General features: G+C 42.3%; 2 protein-coding genes across 7 annotated transcripts in view; one reads left to right on the top strand and one right to left on the bottom strand.

The window, feature by feature from the left end:
• stxbp5a (syntaxin binding protein 5a (tomosyn)) overlaps positions 1-13,497 on the top strand; it is a 73,062-nt gene extending 59,565 nt beyond the window's left edge. Inside the window, exons 12-27 of one of the 6 annotated variants that reach the window (XM_058392768.1) lie at positions 1-110; positions 714-781; positions 862-902; positions 2,106-2,326; positions 3,366-3,544; positions 4,412-4,537; positions 5,408-5,559; positions 6,531-6,593; positions 7,795-7,842; positions 8,470-8,520; positions 10,074-10,313; positions 10,461-10,824; positions 12,112-12,277; positions 12,359-12,470; positions 12,645-12,865; positions 12,977-13,497. The exon at positions 1-110 is cut by the window's left edge and continues 38 nt beyond it. In XM_058392768.1, the coding sequence (XP_058248751.1) occupies positions 1-110; positions 714-781; positions 862-902; positions 2,106-2,326; positions 3,366-3,544; positions 4,412-4,537; positions 5,408-5,559; positions 6,531-6,593; positions 7,795-7,842; positions 8,470-8,520; positions 10,074-10,313; positions 10,461-10,824; positions 12,112-12,277; positions 12,359-12,470; positions 12,645-12,865; positions 12,977-13,018 (2,204 nt within the window). In that variant the 3' untranslated portion in view covers positions 13,019-13,497. Of the gene's footprint in view, positions 111-713; positions 782-861; positions 903-2,105; positions 2,327-3,365; positions 3,545-4,411; positions 4,538-5,407; positions 5,560-6,530; positions 6,594-7,794; positions 7,843-8,469; positions 8,521-10,031; positions 10,314-10,460; positions 10,825-12,111; positions 12,278-12,358; positions 12,471-12,644; positions 12,866-12,976 lie in introns of all 6 variants that reach the window. The other 5 variants (XM_058392767.1, XM_058392770.1, XM_058392769.1 and 2 more) reach the window with 5 other exon arrangements.
• A 3,810-nt stretch (positions 13,498-17,307) lies between these two features.
• snw1 (SNW domain containing 1) lies at positions 17,308-26,111 on the bottom strand. The gene is made up of 14 exons (XM_058393559.1): positions 25,959-26,111; positions 22,178-22,322; positions 21,923-22,084; positions 21,738-21,833; positions 21,074-21,180; positions 20,884-20,988; positions 20,130-20,199; positions 19,964-20,029; positions 19,350-19,466; positions 19,052-19,193; positions 18,856-18,958; positions 18,411-18,528; positions 18,115-18,278; positions 17,308-17,978 (listed from the first exon to the last, which is right to left on the bottom strand). The coding sequence occupies exons 1-14, from the start codon at positions 25,970-25,972 to the stop codon at positions 17,786-17,788; spliced, it is 1,602 nt and encodes a 533-aa protein (XP_058249542.1). The 5' UTR covers positions 25,973-26,111; the 3' UTR covers positions 17,308-17,785.
• Positions 26,112-26,480: the final 369 nt, after the last annotated feature.

The following is a 26,480-nucleotide window of genomic DNA, read 5'->3' as shown; positions in this document are numbered from 1 at the left end:
ATGAGTCCCCAGTGACGTGTTGCGAGTACGTTGCTGACTGTCCCGCGGACCTCATTCCTGCACTTTACTCGGTCGGCTCGCGGCAAAAGCGACAGGGCTACAGCAAAAAGGTGCGAAGGCATGCAGCACGGAGTGTGTAGATGTGTGTGTGTGTGTGTGTGTGTATATATAGTGTGTATAGTGTATGTATTGTACCAAGCAAGAAGAATTTCCACTCTGTCACAGTTTTGTGTCATCGAGTTCAAAATTGTTTAATAGCTACAGGACATCATCCCTTTTTTTCCCCTCCTGAACGGTGCTCCAAAAAACGGATAAAAAATAAACTGTAGGATAAGATATAAAGGAAAGTATAAGAATTTAGTCCTCTATTCCTTATAATCTTGCCTCTTTCGAATACACACAACCGACTCTTGTAGGTGTGTGTGTGTGTGTACCCTGCTGTGCAGACCCATTGTCCCAAGAATGCTACATCTCCAGCTCCCATTAGGAAGTATTAGTGCGCATAAAGAGAGCTGAGACTTTCGACCCGCTGCAAAGTTCAGTCTTTATTCTTAACAGCGAGAGCAGAGACACAACTCGGATCTTTTTCTCTTTTCCTTTCTGTTTTTTTTTCTAGCATGTCCTCGGATGACCTTTCTGTTAAACGAGAGCACGAGGATAATAATTTGATAGAAATGACCGAAGCCTGTGTTCTGTTTTTCTGGTGAACGCAGGAATGGCCTGTAAGTGGCGGAAACTGGGGCCAGGGCACTCAGAGCTATCCAGAAATAATAATCACTGGGTAAGTGTGTGTGTGTGTGTGTGTGAGAGAGAGAGAGATAGAGAAATGCTTTAATCATAGATTCTCTGTCTTTCTCCTAGGCATGCTGACGGTTCTGTGAAGTTTTGGGATGCCTCTGCAAGTCAGTAATCACTTTCTATTATCATCATCATCATCATCATCATCATCTGTAGAAATCTACTGTTTCTTTCTAGAAAATTCTCTGCTTTTGTCGTAAAGCGTCTTTTTATACAGGATGTCGTAAAAAAAAAAAAACCTCCCCGTGGCAGTAAGCAGCGCTCTGGCTGCATTAAGCGCTATCAGGAAGTGTCTGTGTCTGCTGTGCGATTAGAGATCTGGACGTGATACGATCCAGCACCGTCCAGCGCCACGTCCTTCATCCTTCCCAGAACACGTCTCTGTCCATCCTTTTCTTCTTCTTCTCCTCTGAGCACTTAGCTTCATCATGATAAACTTCATCATATCACGACCCACAATTCCACAAAGAGTGCGGATCTAATTGTAGCGCTGCGTAAACAACGTGACGTTCTTAACACGTGACCGAAAGAGCGGCCTTCTGATGCCTAATACTACTACTACTAATAATAATAATAATAATAATAATAATAATAATAATAATAATTAGACGAGAAGCGATAATCCCATTGTGAAAGAAATTCTCTCTCTCTCTCTCTCTCTCTCTCTCTGCCTCTCTCTGTCTCTCTCTGTCTTTCTCTCTCCCCATCTCTCTCTGTCTCTCTCTCTCTCTCTCCCCATCTCACTCTCTCTATCTATCCCCATCTCTCTCTCTCTCTCTCTCCCCATCTATCTCTCGCGCTCTCTCTCTCCCTCCCTCTCTCTGTCTCTCTCTGCATGAGTCCCCGATGACTGTCCTGTAGACCTCATTCTCTCTCAGTCTCTGTCCATCCTTTTCTTGTTCTTCTTCTCCTCAGAGCACTTAGCTTCATCGTGATAAACTTCATCATATCACGACCCACAATTCTACAATTGTGGCGCTACGTAAACAACGCGACGTTCTTAACGACGTGACCGAAAGAGCAGCCTTCTGACGCCCAATAATAATAATAATAATAATAATAATAATAATAATAATAATAACGAGGATTTATTTAAAAAGGATTTATATGAAGACTAATTAGCCGAGAAGCGCTAATCCCGTTCCGAAAGAAATTGCCTGCGCTAATCTGCCTCGCGTTCGTTCGCTTTGCCTCAGCAAGCGCAAATTTGTCTGTTCGACTCATGAGTAATATTTCGATGAAGGTGTTTAAGACTGGTGTGTGTTGAGGTGTGAGTTCTACTTCCTGTCCTCCTCCTCCACCATCAGTAATGCTCCAGGTGCTGTACAAGCTGAAGACGGCCAAGGTGTTCGAGAAAGCGCGTGGGAAAGAGGAGAAAGCGTCCACCGAGATCGTAGACGAGGATCCGTTCGCCATCCAGCTCATGGCCTGGTGTCCAGAGAGCCGGATGCTGTGTGTCGCTGGAGTTTCTGCTCACATCATCATCTACAGGTTCAGCAAACTGGAGGTCATGACTGAGGTCATACAGGTAAAACTGTATAATTTAAAGGATGGTGTGTGTGTGTGTTTGTGTGGGTTTTGTGTTAATTATGTTGAAACTATGTTTGTGTGAGAAGCAGGATCTATTGAAAGTTTCCCAAAATATTGTTTAATTTTGTTTAAATTGTCGTAGACGTGTCGTGTGACGTCATCAACATGCGTTCCGCTCCGCTTCACGTGTGTGAACACGAGCACAGCTCTCACAGAACATTATTACAGACGTGTCTCACTGGGCGGAGTTTAAAAGAAGAATCCTGCACTGGTAATGTCACCAAGTCGAGGTGTTTATTAAGGAGAAAAACATTAAGGAACCCTTCAGTGATCGCCTTTACCGAGTGGTGCACCGAGCGCTAAGTAGCGACGCAGTGCGGGTGATTAGCATGAGTGCCATCAGCTGGTGAATATTATCAGCATGGCTTAATTGAAGCAAATTGAGCCCATTAGCACCTTAGGTCCCCTAGCTACACACACACACACACACACACCGTCCTCTAATTTATGAAGAGTGACACTCCTGGGAATCCCTTTAAATTATTAAAATCTTTCTGTGTGGAATTTAATTACATTGATTGATTTGTATAACTTTTTTTTGCAGAGAAAACAAACGACTCGAGCGAAGCAGTGCAAATTAGCGAACGTCTCCCAACAGAATAGCGAGCGCTCCTTTCAGGGGACTTAGTCTCGCCTCTGCGTGTCGCGGCTCTTTATGCCACATCAGTGCTTAAAGTGATTTGTGTGCTCGCCTTTTACTGACGGAGCAATTATGATTAGGGATATAAACGCCGGTGCGGGTCGAGTGTCGCGTGTCTCTGTAGCGTCTCATCAGGGACAGGACGCAGAGGGAGACGACGCGGAAAAACGCAGAGGATTAATAGGACTGCAGTGAGATAATTAGCATGCAGAATGAGTTTATTGCTGTTATGAAAGCGTGACATCGGACAGAACCCGTATTAGGATCGTCCAGTACGGTGTGTCCAGTAACACTGAGTGAAAGCAGCCTCACTGAAGCTGATGATGTGTTTCCACAGTTACTGGAGGTCCGGCTGCAGTACGAGCTGAACGACCTCGAGTCACCCGAAGGAGATCAGACGCCGGCTCCTCCCACTCCAAACACCTCACCGAGCCCGCAGAACACTGGGCCACACCCACATCCCTCCACCAGCAGCAACTCATCCGACGGCATTAGAGATAACGTGCCCTGTCTCAAGTAACTTTCTCTTTTCCCTCTCTTCTCTCTCCTGTCTCACTCCATCAGCTTCAAATCCATCGTTCACTCTACAGTTTTATAATGGAATTGATCTCTCTCTTTCTCTTTCTCTTTCTCTTTCTCTTTCTCTCTCTCTCTCTTTCTCTTTCTCTCTCTCTCTCTCTCTTTCTCTTTCTCTTTCTCTTTCTCTCTCTCTCTCTCTCTCTCTCTCTCTCTCTCTCACTCTCTCTTTCTCTCTCTCTCTCTCTCTCTCTCTCCCCGGCTCCCTTCCTCTTACCCCTTTCTCTCTGTCCTGCCACCCCACCATCTATCTGCTCCCCCCATCTACCCCCTCCCTCTTCCCGCCACCCTTTTCCCCCTCTTTCTGTCTCCCGCACCTCTCTCTCTGACCCCCCTACCGCCTATATATGCCCCCTGTGCCCCTCTCTCTCTCTGCCCCCACCCTCTCACTCTCTTGCCCCCTCTACCCCCCACCCATCCGCCCCTTCCTCCCTCCCTCCCTTTTTCTCCCTGCCCCCCCCTTTCCCCCTGCCCCTCGCCCCCTTCACCCTCTCTCTCTTTATTCCGTCTGCCCCCTTTCTTTACCCCTCCCCCTTTCTCTCCCTTCCCTGCTCCCCCTCTGCCCCCGTCCCCCTCCCTCTTCCCACCACACTTTACACCCTGTTTATGCCTCCCGTCTCTCTCTCTCTCTGCCCCAATCCCCTTATACATGTCCCCTGTGCCCCCCTCTCTCTGCCCCCACCATATAACTCTCTTCCCTCTTCTGCCCCTCACCCCCCTCTCTCTCTCTCTCTCTCTCTCTCTCTATCTCTCTCTTTCTCCATCTCTCTGTCTTTCTCTCCCTCCCCCCCTTGCCTCCCCCATCAGGGTGCGCAGCAGTCCTCTGAAGCAGTCTCCTGGGCATCAGGTGGAGCTGGTGGTTCAGTTGTTGTGGGTCAGTGGAGAGCCGCCGCAGCAGATTAGCAGCCTGGCCATCAACTCCTCATACGGCCTGTGAGCTTTTGTTATTATTTTTTTCTTTTCTCTTCCTTAAGTTTGACCTCGCAGTATTTCTCGTACTCATGTGAAGTCGACGCAGTTGCTCTTGTGAAGTCTTTCATCTGAGGAAGGATTTATTTCACTCGTTCATGTAGCTTCTGATGTAAACTCCTCTTTATAAACCGCAGTAAAATAACGGCTGGTATTTTCTCTTCTTAGAAAAATATCGATCGAGTTCCTTTTACAGAACAGCGCTCCTGGATGATTGACATTTTCAGCTGTTCAGTCTTAATTCTGATTATTTTTATTCTGGTTTTTTTGTGGGGTTTTTTTTTTTTTTTCAATTTTCTAATTCTTTGTTGTTTTAGTTTGTATACTGTATGAATTAATTACACTTTATTATATCGTTTGTTTTAAATAGTTGTCGTGTGTGTGTGTATCTCTATCTATCTATCTATTCATTCATTCGTCTATCTATCTTATCTATCTATCTATCTATCTATCTATCTATCTATCTATCTATCTATCTATCTATCTATCTATCTATCTATCTATCTATCTATCTCTCCACACTTCCTCTGATCCTTTGTGTCACTCAGTAGAGCTACTTCTTTTCTGTAATCAAATCATGTTTAATTTTTTTATTTTTCCACATTTTTTTCTGATGATTTTTCTCTTTCTGCATTTTCAGAACCTTGTGTTTAATGTTAATAAAGTGTTGTTGTTATTATTATTATTATTATTATTATTATGGTTTTCTAAAATGAAAAAAAAAATACTGAATTAAAAGAATAAAGGAATTAAAATAACTGTACTGTTGATGGTATCTCTTTCCTCCAGTCCTGTCAATTGAATAACTGACCGCACTCTCCCCCCCCTCTGTAGCGTGGTCTTTGGCAATACTAATGGCCTGGTTGTGGTCGATTATCTCCAGAAGACTGTTCTGTTGAACCTGAGCACCATGGAGCTGTACGGATCCGGCGACCCTTATCAGAGACAACCTCGATCACCTCGCAAGAGTAGGCAGCCCTCGGGAGGTGAGACACTGACAGGAAGTGATGTCACTGAGACAGAGAGACTTCTTGTGCTTGTGTTAGTTACTTTAAATGAAAATGATAGTTCTATCAGGACATCCTGTACTTTGTAGTGAAGTCCCGCAGCGCTCTGACTGCTCAGTGTCTAGAGACAGTGGTGTGGCCTCTAGTGGTAGAAGACAGAAGTGCAGTTAAATTCTCACCGCTCGGTAACGAAGCGATGTCTCCGGTGCCTCAGCACGCGGATTATCATTATGCTCTAGCACGTTAGCATGCGTCATGGATAATGAGCGGGGTTTATCTGCCTGAGCATCATCCCGGTATCTCTCACGCACAAGTACCACAGAAGAAGAAAGTTATTTGAGAAAACCATATCACTCGTCTGTTTATTTCACTTCTCTGGTTGAACATATCCTTCCATCCTACATCAAATATATGGAGTGTTGCTTCAGTTCAAGCGTGTCACATCCATCATCTGTCTTCTAGGCTCGAAATCTCTGACTTATGGGATGTTTTCAGTCAGTAGAAAGAAAAGAATGATGTTCAGGCTGTGAGTCTGATCTAAAATGAGGTTTTAGACGTGTGTTTTTCCCTCTGTCAGAGAACCTTACACCGAATTTTCCTGGTTGGAGATGAAATTTGAGCTGCTTTTTAGATGAACAAGCACTCGGAGCATCTCAGAGAGCAGAAATGGGTTTGATATCAACATTTACTTTGAAGATACAAACATTAGTGTGGAAAGAAATAACCAAAAATAACGTTTTTATGAATATATTGTTTCTAGTAGGCTAGAGAAAAAGAAATCCTTCTGAGACACAGCAAATTCTTGAAAGTCTTGGGTGTCTCCTTTCATATAAGCTTCATATTAACCTCCACTGTAGAGTGAGACATGATCAACACCACTGAAAGTTCTATGTGTGTGAGGAGTCTGAGAGTCGAATCGTGAAAAGTGTTGCTGCTCTTTGTGTCTTTAGGGCTGTGTGACATCAACGAAGGTTCGGCCACGTCAGAGGACCGCTGCAAATCCCCCACCTCAGGTAATATGACCTTCAGTGCATGCAGTGGATCACTCAGCAGGCCTGGAGCTACAGCTTTACACCAACCAGCTCACACACATCCCTGAATCATTTATTCTTTCGTTATTGATTCATGAATTAACACACAGAGTGGTTGGTTAGTTGGTTGGTTAGTTGGTTAAATGTGCTAGCTTTGGGAATAGCGTTCTGATTTGATTGGGCTCATGTGAAGTTTAGAGATTTGACTCATGATTGGATACAGGATCCTGCGATCGTCTTGAGTTATTATTTCGTCCCTCCGGGATTTTTTTCTGATTGTTTTAGAGAGATTTTGTGCTTGGAACTGCTGAAATCCCCAGCATTGGATAATGATCTTCTATATCTAGAGCTGTACTCATCATGTTCAGATGGCTGAATCATATGGTGATGTCACACGACGCGTCACTGCGGAAAATCTGCATCAATTTGAAAAATCGCTCAGAAACTCTCAAGAATATCACAGTGTGTGCTTGATTTTGCAGCAAATTCTGCAATCAAAAAATCCTGGAGGAGGAACTGATTAGGCCAGATTAGATTAGGTTAGATTAGATTAGATCAGATTAGGCCAAATTACATTAGACTAGATCAGATTAGATTAGATCAGATTAGATTAGATTAGATTAGATTAGATTAGATTAGATTAGTCCATATTAGATTAGACTAGATCAGATTAGATTAGACCAGATTAGGCCATAGTAGGTTGGACTAGATCTGATAAGATTAGACCAAATTAGGCTAGATTAGATTAGACTAGATCAGATTAGATTAGATCATATTAGAGTACACCAGATTAGGCCAGATTAGATTAGGTCAGATTAGGTCAGATTAGGCCAGATTAGGTGTGTCATTTTGTGTAAAAAAAAAAAAAACCTTGCAGAGTTTGCTTGACTTTCTGCAATCCTGAAATCCTGGAGGTTTTGTTGTCCCTGTGATCATCTCACCTTCTCCTGGGTTTGTGGTGTCACCAGGTTTGAGGTGTTTCCTCGTCTAGCTGGAGAGCCGCACTGTGTAAACACTGACAGCGTAGAATCTTTACACTGCTCTTGTCAGACCAGACTGAGAATTATTTCACGCCTTCATTACGCTGCACTGCATCACCATCTTCTCAGACGTAGATCCCGAACATTTCTAACCGCAAAAATGCTTTACTTTACTTCCTCCCCCCTCCCTCCCACAAAAAAAGTGTTGACGTCTAACCATCAGCAATTCTACAATGGCGGCGGTAGAGGAGGTAAGACGAACAGAGCGAGGATGAGAAACCCGCCCCCCCCCCCTTTTTTTTCTGTGTGCAACCACTGTCTCTGTCTGAACACATGCAGAAGATCAACAGCACAGAAGAACCCATATCTGTTGGATTGATCTGAAAGGATGATGTGGACTGCATGCTACATGTTTGTAGCACGTGTGTGGTGTGTGATGTGTAGCGTGGTGCATCCCGACGCCTCGCCAGTTGGGTCACGTGACCTTCTAATAACAACTTGTTGATCTCTGAATAAGTGTTAGGGTTTATCTATAAATATATTCTCACCCTCTCCATAGCGTCGGTTCAGGATTCAGTCCGATCGTCCTCGAACGCCATCACCCTCCCCCGGTTTCGTTCTCCTGTTTGGTGCATGCTTGTGGCATGAGGTTGCTGGTGCTGTCATTCTCCCAGGGCTTTTGTGAGACTCAACCTCCTCTCCCTGGTCATGTGTGTCCAGCATGCAGCGTTTGTTTTGTCTCTGATTCCCATTACACCGTTTTGTGTTTCTGAATCCGAGCTGTGTTGAAATCCATCGTTACGCCAAAGATATAGTGCATGACTAGATCCTCCAGCGTTCTTCAACGTTTGTAAAGAGAAGTGTTTTCTTTCTTCCAGCAAAGATGTCACGGAAATTAAGCTTGCCTACTGAGCTAAAGCCAGACTTGGGTAAGCTTTGACTCGTTCATATTTCACAGATTGTTGAAAAAGGGGCGTCACATGGGTCTCTGGAAAACAGTCACTTTTGTCTCATGTCAGTAGATGGATCGATTCTGAAAGACCGTCGAGTTATTTGACACTTTTAAATGTACACTATATTGCCAAAAGTTTTGGGACGTCTGCCTTTACATGCACACGAATATAATATGGAGTTGTCCCGCCTTTTGCAGCTATAACAGCTTCAACTCTTCTGGGAAGGCTTTCCACAAGGTTTAGGAGTGTGTTTATGGGAATTTTTGACCATTCCTTTAGAAGCGCATTTGTGAGGTCAGGCACTGATGTTGGATGAGAAGGCCTGGCTCACAGTCTCTGCTCTAATTCATCCCAAAGGTGTTCTATGGGGTTGAGGTCAGGACTCTGTGCAGGCCAGTCAAGTTCCTCCACACCAAACTCACTCATCCATGTCTTTATGGACCTTGCTTTGTGTACTGGTGTGCAGTCATGTTGGAACAGGAAGGGGTCATCCCCAAACTGTTCCCACAAAGAGCATGAAATTGTCCAAAATGTCTTGGTATGAAGCTGAAGCATTAAGAGTTCCTTTCACTGGAACTAAGGGGCCGAGCCCAACCCCTGAAAAACAACACCTGAGTTCAGTGATTTGGAGGGGTGTCCCAAAACTTTTGCCAATATAGTGAATGTCTAATTGAACTCTGTATTAACAATGGATTAGTCTCAGACCTGCTAATCCTTACTTTCCCAAAGTTTACAGCTCCTTCTGAAATCCTGAGGTCAAATTCAGTCTGATTAAACATAACGAATCAGTTCTTCAGGTTCTTTGAGGTAAAACCCTCATGTGTTGAGTAAATTTACCAGACTTACATCTGAGGTGAGTTTTCCGGTTGATTCTGGTTAACTAGTCCGATCCCACATGATACGACCAAAACATTTCCTGACTCTTGGAAATGAAATTGACCTCAGGTTTCTTGGAAATATTGTAAAAAAAATCTTGCTATCCTATCCTTATTATGCAAATCTAATTTTAAAAGATATTTATTCTCTTTTGACAAGTGAGTTTAAATTCACAGACCAGGGGTCAAAAACTTTTGCATTTGCATTCACTGCATTCAGAGAATCTCAATGAATCAACTACAGCAGGGTTTTATGATCAAAACATCGTCATGGCGACAGGATGCCGTATTCTTGCAGCTTCACCGATGTATAAATTTTAAGCTAGGTTCACAGAGATTTTCACTCACTGTACTATGAAGTCGTCAGTAGGCACTCATGCTCCTGGTTGCCATGGTGATTTATCAGTGGGTGGCGCTGATAGCATTCCATATGAGAATCAAGAAGGAGAAGCAGTGTTTTGTTTCTTGTTGTGAGGACACACCCACTTCTAGTCGTCAGCTCCCGTTGATAACGAACGGTCGATTTGTTCAACGTTTGAATGAAGGATTGTAGATAATTAATGAGGCATATGGGGACTGGGAGCTTTACTTCTTCTCGTTTTCCTCCTACTGTCTTACTCTCTGTATGTCCACCACGGGGCTCCATACCGCTAGACAACAGGGACAACTCATTCAGCCGCTCGCGCAGCTCCAGCGTGACCAGCATCGACAGGGAAGCACGGGAAGCCATAACGTCGTTCTACTTCTCCCAGACGTACACGCGTAAAATGGACAGCACCCTAAGCCCCGCCCTGTGGGTGGGCACTTCGCAAGGTACGGTCCTTGCTATCTCCCTAAGCATGCCCCCTCCTGGAGAGCAGCGGTTACTGCAGCCAGTCATCGTCTCACCCAGTGGTGAGTTCGGATTTATTTCTTACTGTGTGTGATATTTTCTCTCACATAATCATTGAGTCAAAATCAATAGCTAGTCAATGTTAGACAATGATTCCAGTATTAGTTGGTGTAAATGATCACAATGGTATCGTATCCCATTCTGTTCAGGCACGGTCATTCGGCTGAAAGGAAGCATCATCCGGCTGGCGTTCCTGGACAGCATGGGCTCACTGCTCCCCCCGGCCTCAGAGCCGTGGTACGAACCGAACTCCGACAGCGAGGAGAAGGAGAGAGTGAGGAGGAGGAGGCCGGTGTCCGTCTCGCCCTCCACCTCGCAAGACCTGACTGAGAGCCAGTATATGGTGGTATGCTCGGAGAAGCAGGCCAAAGTGATTTCTCTACCCTCACAAACCTGCGTCTTCAAGCACAACATCACAGAGACGTCGTTTGTGCTGCAGGCAGACGTGGTGCAGGTGGGATCAGGCCTCTGCGTGGCGTGCTTCTGTGCCAACGGACACATCATGATCCTCAGGTAAGCCATGCTGGACTTTCCTGCGGTGTTTTGATAATGGTGGTGGTGGAGAGCACCACTCAGTGACCAATCGTGCCATGTGGAAGGGGGCGGGTCATCCTTAAAGAGACAACGCCCTTAAGTTTATAAATGTTTCGGTCAGAATAACGTCTCTCATAACTGGGATCTCACAATAGATTTATTGTTCTGTTTCTCAGCCTTTGTGTTGTAAACAGGTTGTCCATGGGGCACATGCATTTCTGACCAAGTTCAGTAGCATGATGCTCATCAGAGGATCTGGTTTGGAGGACACTCTGATTCAGTGTGTTGAGTAAATTTTCTGGAATCTAACAAACCACAAACTCAAAAACTAAATCATAATAGAAATAAAATGGTATTGTTGTCAACTCTAAATTTCAGCGTCCTGATTTGTTGAAAGACAAATGTTGATTTGAAATCTGCTCAAATTCCTTAATCAGTCACATGGGATAGATGGAAAGCTTTCCAGACAGTTCCACAGAGCATCTTAATCACCAGCTGGATGAAGTTCTCGTAAAGAGCGAGTTAATGTAGAGTTACATTTCTGGCATTTGACAGATGCACTTATCCAAAGCGACACGGTGCCATTGAATCGGAAGGTTGTGAGTTCGAGTCCCAGGTCCACCAAGCTGCCACTGCTGGGCACTTGAGCAAGACCCTTAACTCTCAATTGCTCAAATGTGTAAAATGAAATAAAAGTGTAAGTCGCTGTGGATAAGGGTGCCTGCCAAATGTAAATGTAGAGTTATGGTCAGCTTGAACCTTTGTGTAATTGTCTGGCCAATGTCTTCATGAATGGTATTGTGCTTCGCTGTTTGGATAAATGATGTTCAGGTGTTCCTATTAAAGTGGACTCTAACTCCCAATATCTTATTTCTGTAGCTGGTTTAAAAAATATATCTTTGAGGTGGATTACTGGCAGCCAGATCGGCAGTGCTGGTTTTTTGCCATTGTCTTGTTCGCCAAAGTCATTGCCTGTAAAGCTCCAGGGCCTGCAGATGGGAGGAAACGTGGCGCATCATGCACACTGTCTGGACCGTCTCTTTCAGCAACTCGTAAATCTTTAGCAAGGACACAGAGATCAGGGTGGTGTTTTGCCCAGGGTTATTTCTGTCACAGAAAAGGACAAAACTCCACACGTTAGTTTAGCTCTAGAGTTCTAGTCTAATATGATTATGACTCTTTAACGATGATCTTTAGTTCTAACTAACTTCTTCTTAACAACTTTTTCAAATCTTAAGAGCACTACTCCTTGTCTTCCACCTCCAGTTTGCCTGGTCTCAGGCCGTTGCTAGATGTAAACTACCTTCCTCTGACGGACATGAGGATAGCCAGGACCTTCTGCTTCACCAACCTAGGCCAGGCCATGTACCTGACCTCCCCAACTGAGATCCAGAGGATAACCTACAGCCAGGATGTCTGCGAGAACCTGCAGGTTTGTAAACATGACGCATCCCAAGCTACTCTCAGTGCTGATTCCTGAAACTTGTGTAAAAGGTCACGTGTTAACTTTCAGGAGATGCTTGGTGAGCTGTTTACACCCGTGGAGACACCAGAGGCTCCGAACAGGGGGTTCTTTAAGGGCCTTTTTGGAGGAGGAGCTCAGTCGCTGGATCGAGAGGAACTCTGTAAGAATGAGAGCGGGTTTTTTCCTACAGTATGAGACATGAAAGAGATATAGATATGGATTTTCATGTAAGGAAGAAAGACACCTGAGTTCTTGGCAAAGTTAAAGTGTTGTTTATTGTAATAAAATCATCAGATGCTTTGAAAATGACATTATCACTTTTCCTATCTCTTAGTTGGTGAGTCTGGGGCAGGTAAGGCGTCACGAAGCCTTGCCCAGCACATCCCTGGACCGGGAGGAATCGAGGGCATGAAGGGGGCAGCGGCAGGTATCGTGGGCGATCTGGCTCGTGCAAGGATAGCGCTGGATGAGAGAGGGCAAAAACTGAGCGAGGTGGAAGAGCGGACAGCGGCCATGATGGCTAGCGCTGACTCATTTTCCAAACACGCCCACGAGGTACCAGTCTGGGAAATATTTTGGATTTCATTCCATTTTTAACACATTTTCTTTTCTATCTGATTTTACACGGTGATTCAAATTGGGTTTTTTTGTGTGTGTGTCCTGCAGATGATGCTGAAGTGTAAGGATAAGAAATGGTACCAGTTCTGATGTGCAGTGCAGCCCTACGAACACAAAGGGACTCGAACGCTTTCCTAGAAAGCATCATCGTTCCTCTTGTCCTTCCTTCTCTTCCTCTTTGGTCCTCCATTTCTGTCCTCCTGGACCACTGGGATCCTTTCTTTATTTCCTGGCACAATGTTAAATACTGTGTGGACCTCAGTCCTGCTGTCGGAACAGGTGTGTGTGTGTGTGTGTGTGTTAGTTAGATGGACTACATGTCAAAACATGACCAGATATCCACCGTCTGCTTTCTTTTGTTCTGTCTGTCTATTATTCCCTTCCCCCGCTCTCTCTCCGAGCTGATTTTCTCCAGAGCTTTGGATTTCGATTTTTTTTTTTTCTCACGTTCATGCTGTTGTTTCTTCCTTCATCTCTGTCCTTCTCAGAAGAAAAAAACAATACATTTAAAAGGGAAAAATAAATAAACAGCCATTGTAAAAAAAAAAAAAAAAGAGAGAAAAAGAAAACGGCAAAAAAATAATCTCTATATAATTCTATATAAATCTTATATTAAAATACTGAACTGCTCAAAGCCGTATCCATTCGGACCGTCGAGGTGCAAAACACATCTGGAGGAGCGCACATCTGGAGGACGGAGGTTTTGACAATTAGCCATTCGCAGGAAATGATGTCACTGTCATGTGGAGGAGATGGACCTAATGACCCGGAGAGTTGGCCTTACTTCTCTTAAAGCCATTAATTTGTGCTTCTTTAGATTTATTTATTTATTTATTTAATTCAACAAAGAAGAAAAATATCAAATAGTCAATTGTTCTCTCTCATCTTCTTTCATGATATTTCAATTCTCATGCATCATTACATCAGCACAATAATACTTTACATTAAAGTACCATCTCCGACAGGTTTATAATCAGTCTGTAAGCTTTTAACGAGCTCTAGACACAACGGTTCGAAAGAATAAAAGAATAGAAGTTGATTGTGTCTCAACTAATTATATACCTATACCTTTTTTTTTTTCTTTTCTTTTTTTTTACCTTTTCAGATGGTATATTCATGTGCCCAGATATCCAGTACAGAAAAAAAGGGCTGATTTGGAGATTTATTTATTTTATTTTATTTTTTTTTTAAAAGGGCTGAGAAATAAAGACAAAAATCACTTTAATATTTGGGCATTGATCATAATCCAGTTCACTTTCTCGCTGAATCATAAACATTCTCCATGTCTCTAATCGGTGTGATTATTTTCTATTATGATATTATTTTCATGTTCTCTTTCTCTCATAGTTCCAGAGCAATGAGATGTGTATATTTTCTATCTTAATGTCTTTTCATCTGAAACAAACAACCATATAAATGAAGTATAAAGCATTAGGTCTGAGTGATGAACCGAAATGTTTGACGTCCGGAGGATGCAGTCGGTCGTGTAAATAAATCTCCAACCTACGAACAAGGCGTACGCTTCCTACCTGTTCAGCGTTGGTTTAGAAGGAGCTTGAACAGGTTAACAAGGTGCTGCCTTTAAACCAGTGACGTAGTAGTCTGTGGCTCCGCCCACTCGACTCACTTAATCTTTTACTGTTTATAAAGCCATACCAGCTGTCGGAATTTATTTGTGCACTTTTTTTGTGGGGACGGTGAAAAAATCTATATATATATATAAATATATAAATATATATCAAAAGCAATCGAATCGGAAAACATCGTTAAGTTTTCCCTCAAGTGGAAGTGTCATTTCTTGTGTGCAAGGACATTGCTGCTATATATGTTTGTACATAAGACTTCTTTTCTTCTCTCCAGAGCATTACACGTCTCCCTCTCCTTCTTTCCTCTCTTCCCTTATTGTTTTTTTGCCATCGTGTAAATAAATTAGTCTGACAATCTGGGACCATAAATCGAACTGGTGTGAAGACAGTCGCCATATCTGTATGTCGTTAAATGCCAAAGATTTACTTTCCCCCCCCCAGTGCTTTTTATTTACATCTGTTCCTTCTAGTAATATGGGACATTGTCGTATTAGTGAGGTTTTACCTGTGGTTCATGTGGATAAAAATGCTTTCCTCAAGAAGAGAAACATCATTTTATTTTGAGAAGAAAAAAAAAATACAGTATTCGATGCCATGCCGAAATATGATCGGTATAAACTCCTCCCACTTTAATGAGCGAAGCTTGTAAATCGTGTTTATTTGTGTTGTTTAATTTAATACATGTCCTTGCAGATTGTTTTTTTTGTTTGTTTGTTTGTTTGTTTTAACTCGGATTAATACACGATCGTTTTTCTTTATGATCCGTGCGTTTTCTCCTGAGGGTTCGAACATTGGCGTGGAATGAGTTATGGTGAACGTCTGTACGCATTTCAGAACAATTGTTTTAGCACAAAAAAAAAAGACTGATCGTGATAGATGGGGAACCATTGTGGTGAATCTGCTAAGATTATTTCATTGACCCTTTGGGAGGCAAAAAAGAAGACGAAGCCGTTATGGCAGAACCTTGATGTTCTCGGTTCCCACTATCAGTGTTGATCGGTGATCTAATGTGTGTTGAAATGTTCAGTGACAGTGAGTGCAGTAAGTGTGAGCCACTCTCAGGCTGTGTGTGTGTGTGTGTGTGTGTGTGTGTGTGTCCTCTTCGAGCCGGCTTTCAGGCCTCACCTCCTTGTTTTTTTCCCTGATTCCATCCGTGTGGATGTTGATTGTAAACCCCCCAACACAGAAAAATATCCCTGCTGAAACTGCGATGTTTAATAATCCTTCCTCTGTTTTTTGTTTGCATCGACGCGTTGTATCTTAAAATAGTATACTTCTGTTATGAAGTAGATTTCTTTCTTTCTTTCTTTCTCTCTCTCTCTCTCTCTACTGGCGCTTCATCTCCCTCGTTCCTGAGTATCACAGTTCTCGGTGGGTTGCAGTATTTTTCTCATTGTAGCCACTTTTCTTGTACAGTTTTATGCAAATTTCACATGGATGTTTGTGAATATCTGCTGCCACAAATGATTTAGAATTTATGTAGATAGAGATTACTGTGCAATGAAAAATAAAAACCGATTCAACCCATGTCGCTGTGTGTTGTGCTGGGAAAGATATGAAAGAGCGAATATTGTACCGAAAACGCTTGTTCTAATTGGCATGGAACCAAGATGGTGTGAGAATTTAATGTGATATGATCATTGCAAAGATCCCGTGATATCATATCACAGTGTGTAATAGTGATTGGAATAAATGACATAGGAAGCACACACCGATCAGCCAACTGCAGGGGACGTGAATAACACTGATGATCTCATCATGGTACCTGTTAGTGGGTGGGATATATTAGGCAGCAATTTTGTCCTCAAAGTTGATGTTAGAAGCAGGAAAAATGGACAAGTGTAAGGATTTGAGCGAGTTTGACGAAGGGCCAAATTGTGATGGTGGATAGACCACTGGATCAGAGCATCTCCAAAACTGCAGCTCTTGTGGGGTGTTCCCAGTCTGCAGTGGTCAGTATCTATCAAAAGTGGTCTAAGGAAGGGACAGTGGTGAACCGGAGACAGGGTCATGGGCGGTCAAGGCTCATTGATGCACGTGTGGAGCGAAGGCTGGCCCGTGTGATCCGATCCAACAGACGAGCTACTGTTGAAGAAGTTAATGCTGGTGCTGATAGAAAGGGGTCAAAATACACAGTGCATCACAGTGTGTTGTGTATGGGGCCACATAGATGCAGACCATTCATGGTGTCCATGCTGACCACTGTGCACCACCAAAGCCAACAATGGGCACGTGAGCGTCAGAATTGGACCACAGAGCAGTGGTAGAAGGTGGCCTGGTCTGATGAATCACCTTTTCTTTTACATCACGTGGATGGCCGTGTGCATGTGCGTCTCTTACCTGGGGAACACATGCCACCAGGATGCACTATGGGAAGAAGGCAAGCCGGCGGAGGCAGTGTCATGCTTTGGGCAATGTTCAGCTGGTAAACCGTGGGGTCCTGCCATCCACGTGGGTGTTACTTTGACACGTCCCACCTACCTAAGCATTATTGCAGACCATGTACACTTTCATGGAAACAATATTCCCTGATGGCTGTGGCCTCTTTCAGCAGGTTAATGCGCCGTGCCACAAAGTAAAAATGGTTTGATGAGCACAACAACCAGTTTGAGGTGTTGACTTGGCCTCCAAATTCCACAGAGCTCAATCCAATCCAGCATCTGTAGGATGTGCTGGACAAACAAGTCTTATTTTATTGCTAATGTTAAATGTCATTTACAAGTGTAAATAAAAAAGTTTTTTTTTCCTTTAGTAGGAGTTTGTGGACATGTGAGAGATGCAATAGACAGAAAATCTTGTCCATCTGGAAATTGAATATGACCGATTTATTCCACAACAGAAGCCCAAACAGATCATCTAACTCACTTTGCTGCTTAAAATAATTATAAAAAGGACCATCATGTATTTCAGAGGGCTAGTTTGCAGTACTAGAATTTCAGCAGCAGAGGGAACAGAACGGAAAACAAGAAGGGGGGAAAAGTAAAGGGTTAAAAATACAGAACACAAGCAAGTTATTCACAGCGAGCGTGTTTGCTTTGTAAATCGTTTCACAACTTTTATTATACAAAATTTATCAAGAGAATGTGTAACTGTGCCAGGGGCCAGCTTCGGGTCACTAATATAGTTGGTGGCTGATTGTATTGACATTTTGCTGTTAGAAACAGAAATGTTTTTAATACATAAGACACCTGGTATATCTTGCTATTCCTTATGGCTTGACCTTGAAAGCTGGTGTGAGTTCTAAACTAACGCGCCCAGGCGGCGCTGCTGCTCACTCCTTCCTGCGCTTCTTCTCATGATCATAGTCCTTTGAGCGCCCGGCGGTTGATGGCCTCTTGGAGCCGCCGTGTTGCTTGGCCTCTTCCAAGAACTTGTCCAGACCGAAAGGATCTTCTTCAAACTGGACAGGTCCATCCCTACGTGGGCCGTGATCCGTACCAGAAAACTCCCGATCAGGAACAAACCTAGGGAAAAAAAAGAAAAGAAAAGAGCATAGCATAATTTAAACATGAAATAGCTTTAAATGTATTTATTGTAAATACAATTAATAATAACTTTAAGAACAGAAAGAGTGTCTGATGGTAATTTTGTTTACGCTACCTGTTGTTCTGAATGAGCGTGTCCAGGTCATCTCCGTACATATCCTTGCTGGTGTTCTTGCTGGGCCTGTAGATGTTCTGCGCCATGTCTCTGCCTCTCCCGTAGGGTTGGTCATATACATTATATACCTCATCCTCTCCTCCTGCAAAGCCGCTGTCCATGCCCTGGAAATACAAACAGACCTCCAGGTCAATACAGGATCCTGACCTCTAATAACCTCTAACCTCTCCAGAATTAGAGACTTTTTTTGTTTGAACAGTGATCTATGATGAGGAAGTGAGAAATGAGTGAATTACCCTGCTCTGGTTAAAGAGGCGCTGATCATACTGAGCCTCGCTAGAGATACGTGGATTGGGCTGACCCAGGGCGATCAGCTCACTGATGTCTCGGTCCTGGTCCCGCTGCAGTTTAGACCTGGGGGCGATATGAAGTCACACTGATGACACAACTCAAGGGTCACAATGTTATATTACACACACAAAATCTGCTTGGATGTCTTTCCCAGAATATATCATTTCGGAGAAGTTGGAAAAGAATTTTGGCGACACCCAATTCAAAAACACATTAACCAAATGCAATACTACAGCTATAAGTTATTACCCGGTAATAAACATACCTCTCATCAGGAGCTACTACATGCAATACAGCTATAAGTTATTACCCGGTAATAAACATACCTCTTCTCAGGAGCTACTACATGCAACACTACAGCTGTACGTTATTATCCGATAATAAACCTACCTCTTATCAGGAGCAGCTCTGGAGATGTTCCTATCATGCTGCCTCTCCTTCCTCCTATCATGGCGGATCTCGTCACGCTCCCTAACCTCACCGTCATCACCACCTGTGATGATGAAAGGCCGTAGAAGTTTTGCGTTCTCAGAGATATAATCAGTATGTAGTTAAATGCGGTGAGATACAGAATGACGGTTTCTACCTTTGTCTCCGTGGCTTTTGATCCCTGCTCTCCTGTCTCTGGCCATCTTTGCCAGTTCCCTGAGCTTCTCCTCCTTTTTCTCCTTTTCTTTCTGTGCCATCTTCTTCTCCACCTGAGCACGCATCTCCACCGCTTCTCGTGCCTATGCACATCACACAGAATCCTAACATGAACAAGCTTATCAAATGTTCTCTAGTCATAGCATTAAAACGGGATTTGGTGATCAGGGATGGATCTGGGAATCCAGCCACTTTTCAATTCGGTGCACGCTTTAAAGAGGTCCTAGATAAAGCTTTACCTTCCTGTCTGCAATGTAGAGAGCTTCGGCTAACTTGGCGAAATTCTCGTTGATGTGAACTGTCTGGAGACCTCGTCCATCAGCGGCCAGACGCTTGTCCAGTGGGATTGTGTAACCCTTAAAGAGAGAAAACGAGAAAAAAAGCAGGGATTTTTTAAATATGTTGAGACAATTTAATACAGATTTTCAGTTAGTGTCAGTGTCCTATTTTTTTTAATCAATTTCATTTATTTAACATTAGACACGGTCACTGGAGAAACCTGGACATGGATTTAGATCCCTAATGCACAACCAGTCCATTCATCCATTCATTTTCTGGGAAGTCATTTCATATGACCATTTCTCTCATTGTTTGTTATTCCTAATAGTTTGGGTCAGGATCCATTATCCCTGAATTGAAGTCCAAAGACATCATTACATTAGATCATGTTCAGAATATTGCCCTAAAATTGGCTATGACATCACTATATTTATTTATTTATTTATTTTAAACAAACAGTTGATGGATTCATTTAACTGCTTAATAATAAAGTAGATGGAGTAAAAGAAATCAGTCACATAATTGCTAGGATGCTGGGTGTCTGATTCTAGTAAGAGGAAATCATTAAAAGCACCTTGGCGTTCTTCCAGTTAGAAATGCAGGGAGGAATCTTCCATTCTTGTTGTTCTTTCACAGTCATCTGAAAGAAAAAGACGCACAGTGGCGTGGAAGTGAATCGGTTAATCAGAGAGCATATGTAAGAACATGGTTGTGTAGAGACGATGGAGTGGTCTCCTTACCTTTCTGCTGGGAGAGTGCATGACTGGAGCAGGAGGAGATGGTGGGCCTCGAGGAATCTTCTTATTAATCCTGTAGAAACAGGCACAGACAGCAGGAGCACTTGATATAGTGTACAATTTGTCCGGGTAAAAACCAACGACCTGTCTGATAGCGTTGAATAAATCTATATTTATACACTATATTGCCAAAAGTTTTGGGACACCCCTCCACATCATTGAATTCAGGTGTTGTTTTTCAGGGGTTGGGTTCGGCCCCTTCATTACAGTGAAGGGAACTCTTAATGCTTCAGCTTCATACCAAGACATTTTGGACAATTCCATGCTCTTTGTGGGAACCGTTTGGGGATGACCCCTTCCTGTTCCAACATGACTGCACACTAGTGCACAAAGCAAGGTGCACAGAGACATGGATGAGCGAGTTTGGTGTGGAGGAACTTGACTGGCCTGCACAGAGTCTTGACCTCAACCCCATAGAACACCTTTGGGATGAATTAGAGCGGAGACTGTAAGCCAGGCCTTCTCATCCAACATCAGTGCCTGACCTCACAAATGCACTTCTAGAGAGGAATGGCGAAAAATTCCCATAAACACACTAAACCTTGTGGAAAGCCTTCCCAGAAGAGTTGAAGCTGTTATAGCTGCAAAGTGTAGGACAACTCCATAATACATTCATGTGAATGTAAAGGCAGGCGTCTCAATACTTTTGGCAATATAGTGTATATCTGTCTGGATGTTCAACAATTAAACCACTTACTTAAACCGTGGTGGCTCCATCGGGTCTTTCTGCATCTCCACCATACGGATGACCCTTTGCTTGGCCCCAGAGTTAAACGCTACGCCCTGCTGCGAAGGTGTGTACCTGTTAAAAACAAAGAATGACTTAAATAAGCAAAACTTATCATTCATCACATTACTCCAAATACGCGACTGACTGACGTCTTTACCGTATGTACTGAGCCGGAGCCTGTTTATCTGCTGCTCGTACAGGCATGGCGGCAGCTATCTTCTGTGATACCTGCTTCTCTAGAGCAGCTCTGGTCTTTTCTGTGAGCTTGGGTAGAAGACGGAAGAAGAAAATGACAAGGAATAAAGAAAGACCTGTTACATTAAAGGTGACTTCAGCAAAAAAAAACAGCACCAAATTACAAGACGCAACTTACTCTGACACACATAAAAACACAGAAATGAAGGAGGGTGCACTTTGTTTTTCTCCATGAATCTCATTTATAGAGCTGAGGGTTAAATGCATTGCTTAAGGACTGAACATCTTTAGCACTGGGCTACGATCTATCTCAGGGGCATCAACCTCATTAAACTACTTAAAAAAAAACAACAACAACAACAACAATAATAAAAATAATAATAATAATAATAATAATAATAATAATAATAATAAAAAAAGCAGATTAGTAGACTGATAACAAATCTGTGATTGCTTTACTATTCAGCCCAATTTTACACCAGAATTTTAAATGAAAACTTTTTTGTTCATTTTTGAAAATATTTTCTTCAAATACAAATAGCTGGACAAAATTTTTAAATAATATATTTAATAATTGATAATTTAAATGAGGCAAGAACTGAGGTGAATTTCTGAGGATTTCATACCTCTTTAACTGCTTCCTCATCAGGTTTCTGCAGTTCGGGAGCATCGTCATGAAGCACTTCCTTCGGAAGTAAATCTGTATATTTGCTAAATATGACCTGTTAAAAAGGAAGAACATGACACATTTTAAAAAAGCACCTTAAGCACCTTAATGCTTAACACCACGTCATTATTACACGTGTTTCACCTTATCCTTTCCCTGTCCTTGACGTGCAATCGCGTCATACTTGATCTTCCCCTCTGCGTCCACCTGTAAGGCAAGGGCGTTGGAGGTTTTCTTCTTTCTGCCCATTTCGAGTGGATACTGAGCCACATGGATCTCCGGGAAGGCACCACCATCACCGAAGTCCTTTGAGGTGGAGGGAAAAAAAAAAGGCAGCAGACACGTAAGATAACAGTTCTCAGATAATCATTCGGCACAGACTGAAAGTGTTAGAAGTACCTCAGCAGTGCGGGGCACCCATCCCTTTCGGGAGCCATAAGGAGGAGGTTCTTTGCGGGTTAACACCAGTGCTGTGGAATGGGACCTCTGGACTTCTTCTGCCTCAAGCTGGTCTTGAGACAGCTGAGTTGGAACGGGTAAAAAGCTGGAGAAGGTGAAGCAAAGCAGGTTTAAGTTAATATTTCCGACACACGTGATCTAACCAGGGTCAATTAACCACATGTGTAGATTTTTGTTCCATTTCAAAAAGTTTTCTTTTTTGGTTCAGACGTGAACAAAACTCAAAGTCCTGAAGGAACTGACCATGCTTTTCATGCTCACACGACATATTGCAAACTAGTAATAAGCTCGCTGTCCACTTTATTAGGAACACCACCAGCCACATTGCAGTACAACTCAGTACATAATATCAGATCAAGAACATGTTTATATCAAACAGAGTGAAGGAAAATCTCAGGGATCACTTTTTTATGGAATTGGTTTTCACACTCTTGCTGGATTTAGATTCTTCTCAACTCAACGAGTGACATCATATCAACATGGCCGCTTACAACGTCAGAAATAAACACAGCTTGAAATGACTGACTCCATGTTACACACAACACACACATTCTCTGGTCAAAGCTCCAACACTGACTGTTCTGAGGAGGAAAACATACATCACTCATAACGGTGAGCTGGTTAGCATGTAGCTAACAAAAGACGAACGGCATATTTCGTACGCCGAACGCACTGAGGTCAGAAAAGACGTCATTCCGAGCAGAGCCAAACACCGCAAAGATGACTCTAGATGTGGTTACTTGTTTATTTCTTTTATTTTATAGATAAACCAGCTAAATGCACCTCAATTAACAAGTCCACGAATTTCCTAGCTAGCTCACTAAATCCCTGAATGCTAAACAAATACAAGTATGTGTGTTAATACCAGTGTTGGGGAGTAACTAGTTACACGTAATGGCGTTACGTAACTTAATTACAAAATAAATGTAACAGTAACTCGTTACAGTTACTTAGAAAAATATGTAATTAAATTACAGATACTTATGAAAATGTTAAAGATTACAAATAGAGTTACATCTGAATATTTTCTTTAAAAAAAAACTAGTATATGTTGAATAAATATTAGTTTGTTAAAGCGGTGCTATTCTGATGATTTTGATTGGTTCTCTGTTTTGAATTTGCGGCACTTCTGCCAATTACGTTAATCCACATTGCCTCGGAAAGCTTTAGGCTAATACACTGTCTGAGAGTTACCACCATGGCGAGTGATAAAAATGCATTTCAGTCCTGGAAATTTAAAAATTATTTCATCCTAAAATCCGATAAGGGGCAAATATAACAGTTCAGTGCAAAATTTGTTTGCCAGCTGTTAAAATGCTTTCAGCATCAAAGGCTTCAATGTTGAACCTGAGGAAGCATCTGCAGGTATGGAACCTAGCCTTTCTTTATTTTATAATATATTTTAAATGTAAAATTTGTCATTATTGTGAGTGTACAGAAATAAAAACAGACCCTTTAATTTCGAATGATATATTACTCGTTTCTGTATAATAAAAAGTGAGTCAGTTGATTTACTGTAGCTGCTATGTGGAAAAAATCCACTAAAATGCGCCTGCGCGTTCATCGAGCCCATAGTGTACTCAAGACCTGTATTCATAACATTCACAACAAATTAGCTAGTCTGCTAGCCATGGGCGTTGCTAGGCCATTTTAAAGCCCCCTAAAATTCTGCGATTGTCCATAAACTGTACACGAATAAGTGATCGCCTCAGTCCCCTTTACATTTCATATGAAAACGGCGGCTCTTCGGCTCCTCCCCGTCTTTCAGCGTGTTCTTCAATCCGCAAACCGCGGCGTCACAGAGCGAGGATCAGGGGACAAGTGGAATGCTGCATTAAGTTTACCATCCTACGAGGGATGCAACAATACAGTTAACCCACGGTTCAATACATACCGCGGTTTTTACCCACGGTTTTGGTTCGGATGGCTTGGCAAATTAAAGGTTTTTTTTCCATTATTCTTTGTTTAGGTGACAGGAACAGTAAGTATGTTAAGAAGAAAAAAAACTGGTTTTAGTTGCAATTCTCTTTATTTTACTTAAATGCAAAAATCAACTAACACAATGAAAGTGTACTGAAAATAGTGAGATATAAAAAATAGCGCTTGTATGACTATTACAGGAGACGGGTTTGGACGGCGCTCTTTATTCCCAATCCGCTCTGTAATGACCAGTCACTGTGAGATAACTCTCTGTAATGACCAGTCACTGTGAGATAACTCTGTTACCCCCGAGGTCCAGTTATCTGTTATTAGAGCAAGACTTTGTGCTTTAACCAAAGCGTTTTAGTTTTTTGCCCGTTTTTTCGTAGAGGTCAGGAAAAAGGCTCCCGCTTCCACACAGTGATATCTCTGGGTGATGGAGCTGTAGATGTGTGGTCATGTTGGAAGTATTTCCATGTCAGTAGGTAACTCGTGTGGAACACTGCTTAAACACAGTCATTTTTTGTTTAGCGTTTTTGTTTCATCGGCATCAAAGTCAACAACAAATGTCCCCACACCACAGATCTGAATCACGGAACTGCTTCCTCGTGTTTCTGCCTCACTTCACCGCTCTCCAGGGTTAGAGTGAAATCCGACACCAGCATCACAAGCATGGTCCCGCCCCTAACTTTAGCGCTCACTGATTGGATATTTACTCGCGGGTAGGCGTGTCTGTCTCAGCACGTAGACATACAGTGCAGGCAAACACGCAGGAGGTACAGAGAGTAATAGAGCGCATGAAGGGGGGAAAAAATATATATTTTTTTAAAAAACGCATGGTTATTATTGTTTTAAAGAAAAAAACGAAAAACCGCGGTTCACATATGCGTTTAGAACCGTGGAGGTCGTACCGAACGGTTCATTATTATATTGAGTATTGTGGCATCCCTACATCCTACCCTGTTAGTCAAACCTTTATTTTATTTTATTTATTTATTTTTACTATTATACCCTCATTGGGGACTGAGCCCCCGTAAATGAAAATCCTAAAATCGTCCCTGCTGCTAGCTACCTTTACCAGGCACACTTCTATTTATGAACCGTTTGACAGAAAATATATAGCTCACACTTTTCCTCCTTGAATAATATAACTTTCCTCCTTAATATAACTTAGTTATTTTAGCACTGTAGCGTACCTTATGATGACTCTTTTCAGATTATGTTTTTTTCAGGGCATTGTTACTTGCCAGTGTGTCCTGTCATAGCTATGCAAAGATCTGATTCCTAAAACAGTATTAAACAATTTTTGTTATGAAGTCTGGTTTTGTGGCTGTGCTTAAAATTAAATCTAATATAATCTTAATTCAAGTGATGAAAGATTTAAAATTCTAACAGTAAACAGAGTCGAGTACTACTGTAAGGTTAACCCTGCCTGGGATAAATGTTTGGAAATGATTTCGTTGAAAATATCCGTTAGAAACTTAAGTAATCAAATGTAATCAGTTACTTTACTTTTATAAAGTTACACTACTTATTACATTTTAAACAGAGTAACTTGTAATCTGTAACCGATTACATTTCCAAAGTAACCTACCCAACACTGGTTAATACATGTCTAGAGCTAGCTAGCTAGTTAGCACAACATCGATTAGCTAGCTAGCGTGCTAGGCCTTTAAACCGCTAACAGTTGAATAAATTGTAATAAAACATGTTTTGTAACACGCCGTTGTTAAGCGATGGTGTACACTGTACATGTGTGTAGATGTATCCATGGAATTTCTAGGTTTAAATATTGACCTACCTCATTAACGACATTTCTCTTTCCTGGTTGAATCTGTCGTCATAAAAAAGAGAGAGAGAGAGTGTGTGTGTGTGTGTGTGTGTGTGTGTGTACTGCTTCTTTTCTTCTGCTAGAATTTTATCGCGGTTAGGACTTATGCTGTTAGGCAGACTGTCGCCACCATCAGGCCTGGAGTGAGAAGTGTCGCCGTCAATTCATCACGCTTCTCATTTAAGCCTTTCAGACCCTGCGTCCATTGGAATGGACATCACATGTTTTTCTCTGTAAACCAATAAAAATGTATCTTTTCAGAACCTGAAAAATGCCAGGTCACTGATTGGCCCCTAATCGACCAATTGCAATCAACTTATGACCCCTAACTTAATAAGAGCAAGCTTCATGAGTCACACAACACAGCCATGGCTCACCTACTGAACAAGAGGAGTTAGCACACTTTTCACCTTTAAAATGATATTTTATGTCCTTTATCAATTTGCACTGTTTATAATTTTAACAGTATCAACTTATAATATTTAAAGTCAA

Source organism: Hemibagrus wyckioides, linkage group LG06, assembly GCF_019097595.1.
Source record: "Hemibagrus wyckioides isolate EC202008001 linkage group LG06, SWU_Hwy_1.0, whole genome shotgun sequence".
Taxonomy (NCBI): Eukaryota; Metazoa; Chordata; class Actinopteri; order Siluriformes; family Bagridae; genus Hemibagrus; species Hemibagrus wyckioides.
Note: the sequence above shows the minus strand (reverse complement) of the source record. Positions and strands in the feature narration are given on the sequence as shown.

Excerpts from the sequence above, each read along its gene's own strand:
- snw1 (XM_058393559.1), bottom strand. Across the intron at positions 18,529-18,855 it reads AGAGCTGCTCCTGATAAGAG|GTCTAAACTGCAGCGGGACC; the intron begins GTAGGTTTATTA and ends TATCGCCCCCAG. Across the intron at positions 18,279-18,410 it reads GCCTCTTTAACCAGAGCAGG|GGCATGGACAGCGGCTTTGC; the intron begins GTAATTCACTCA and ends TTGTATTTCCAG.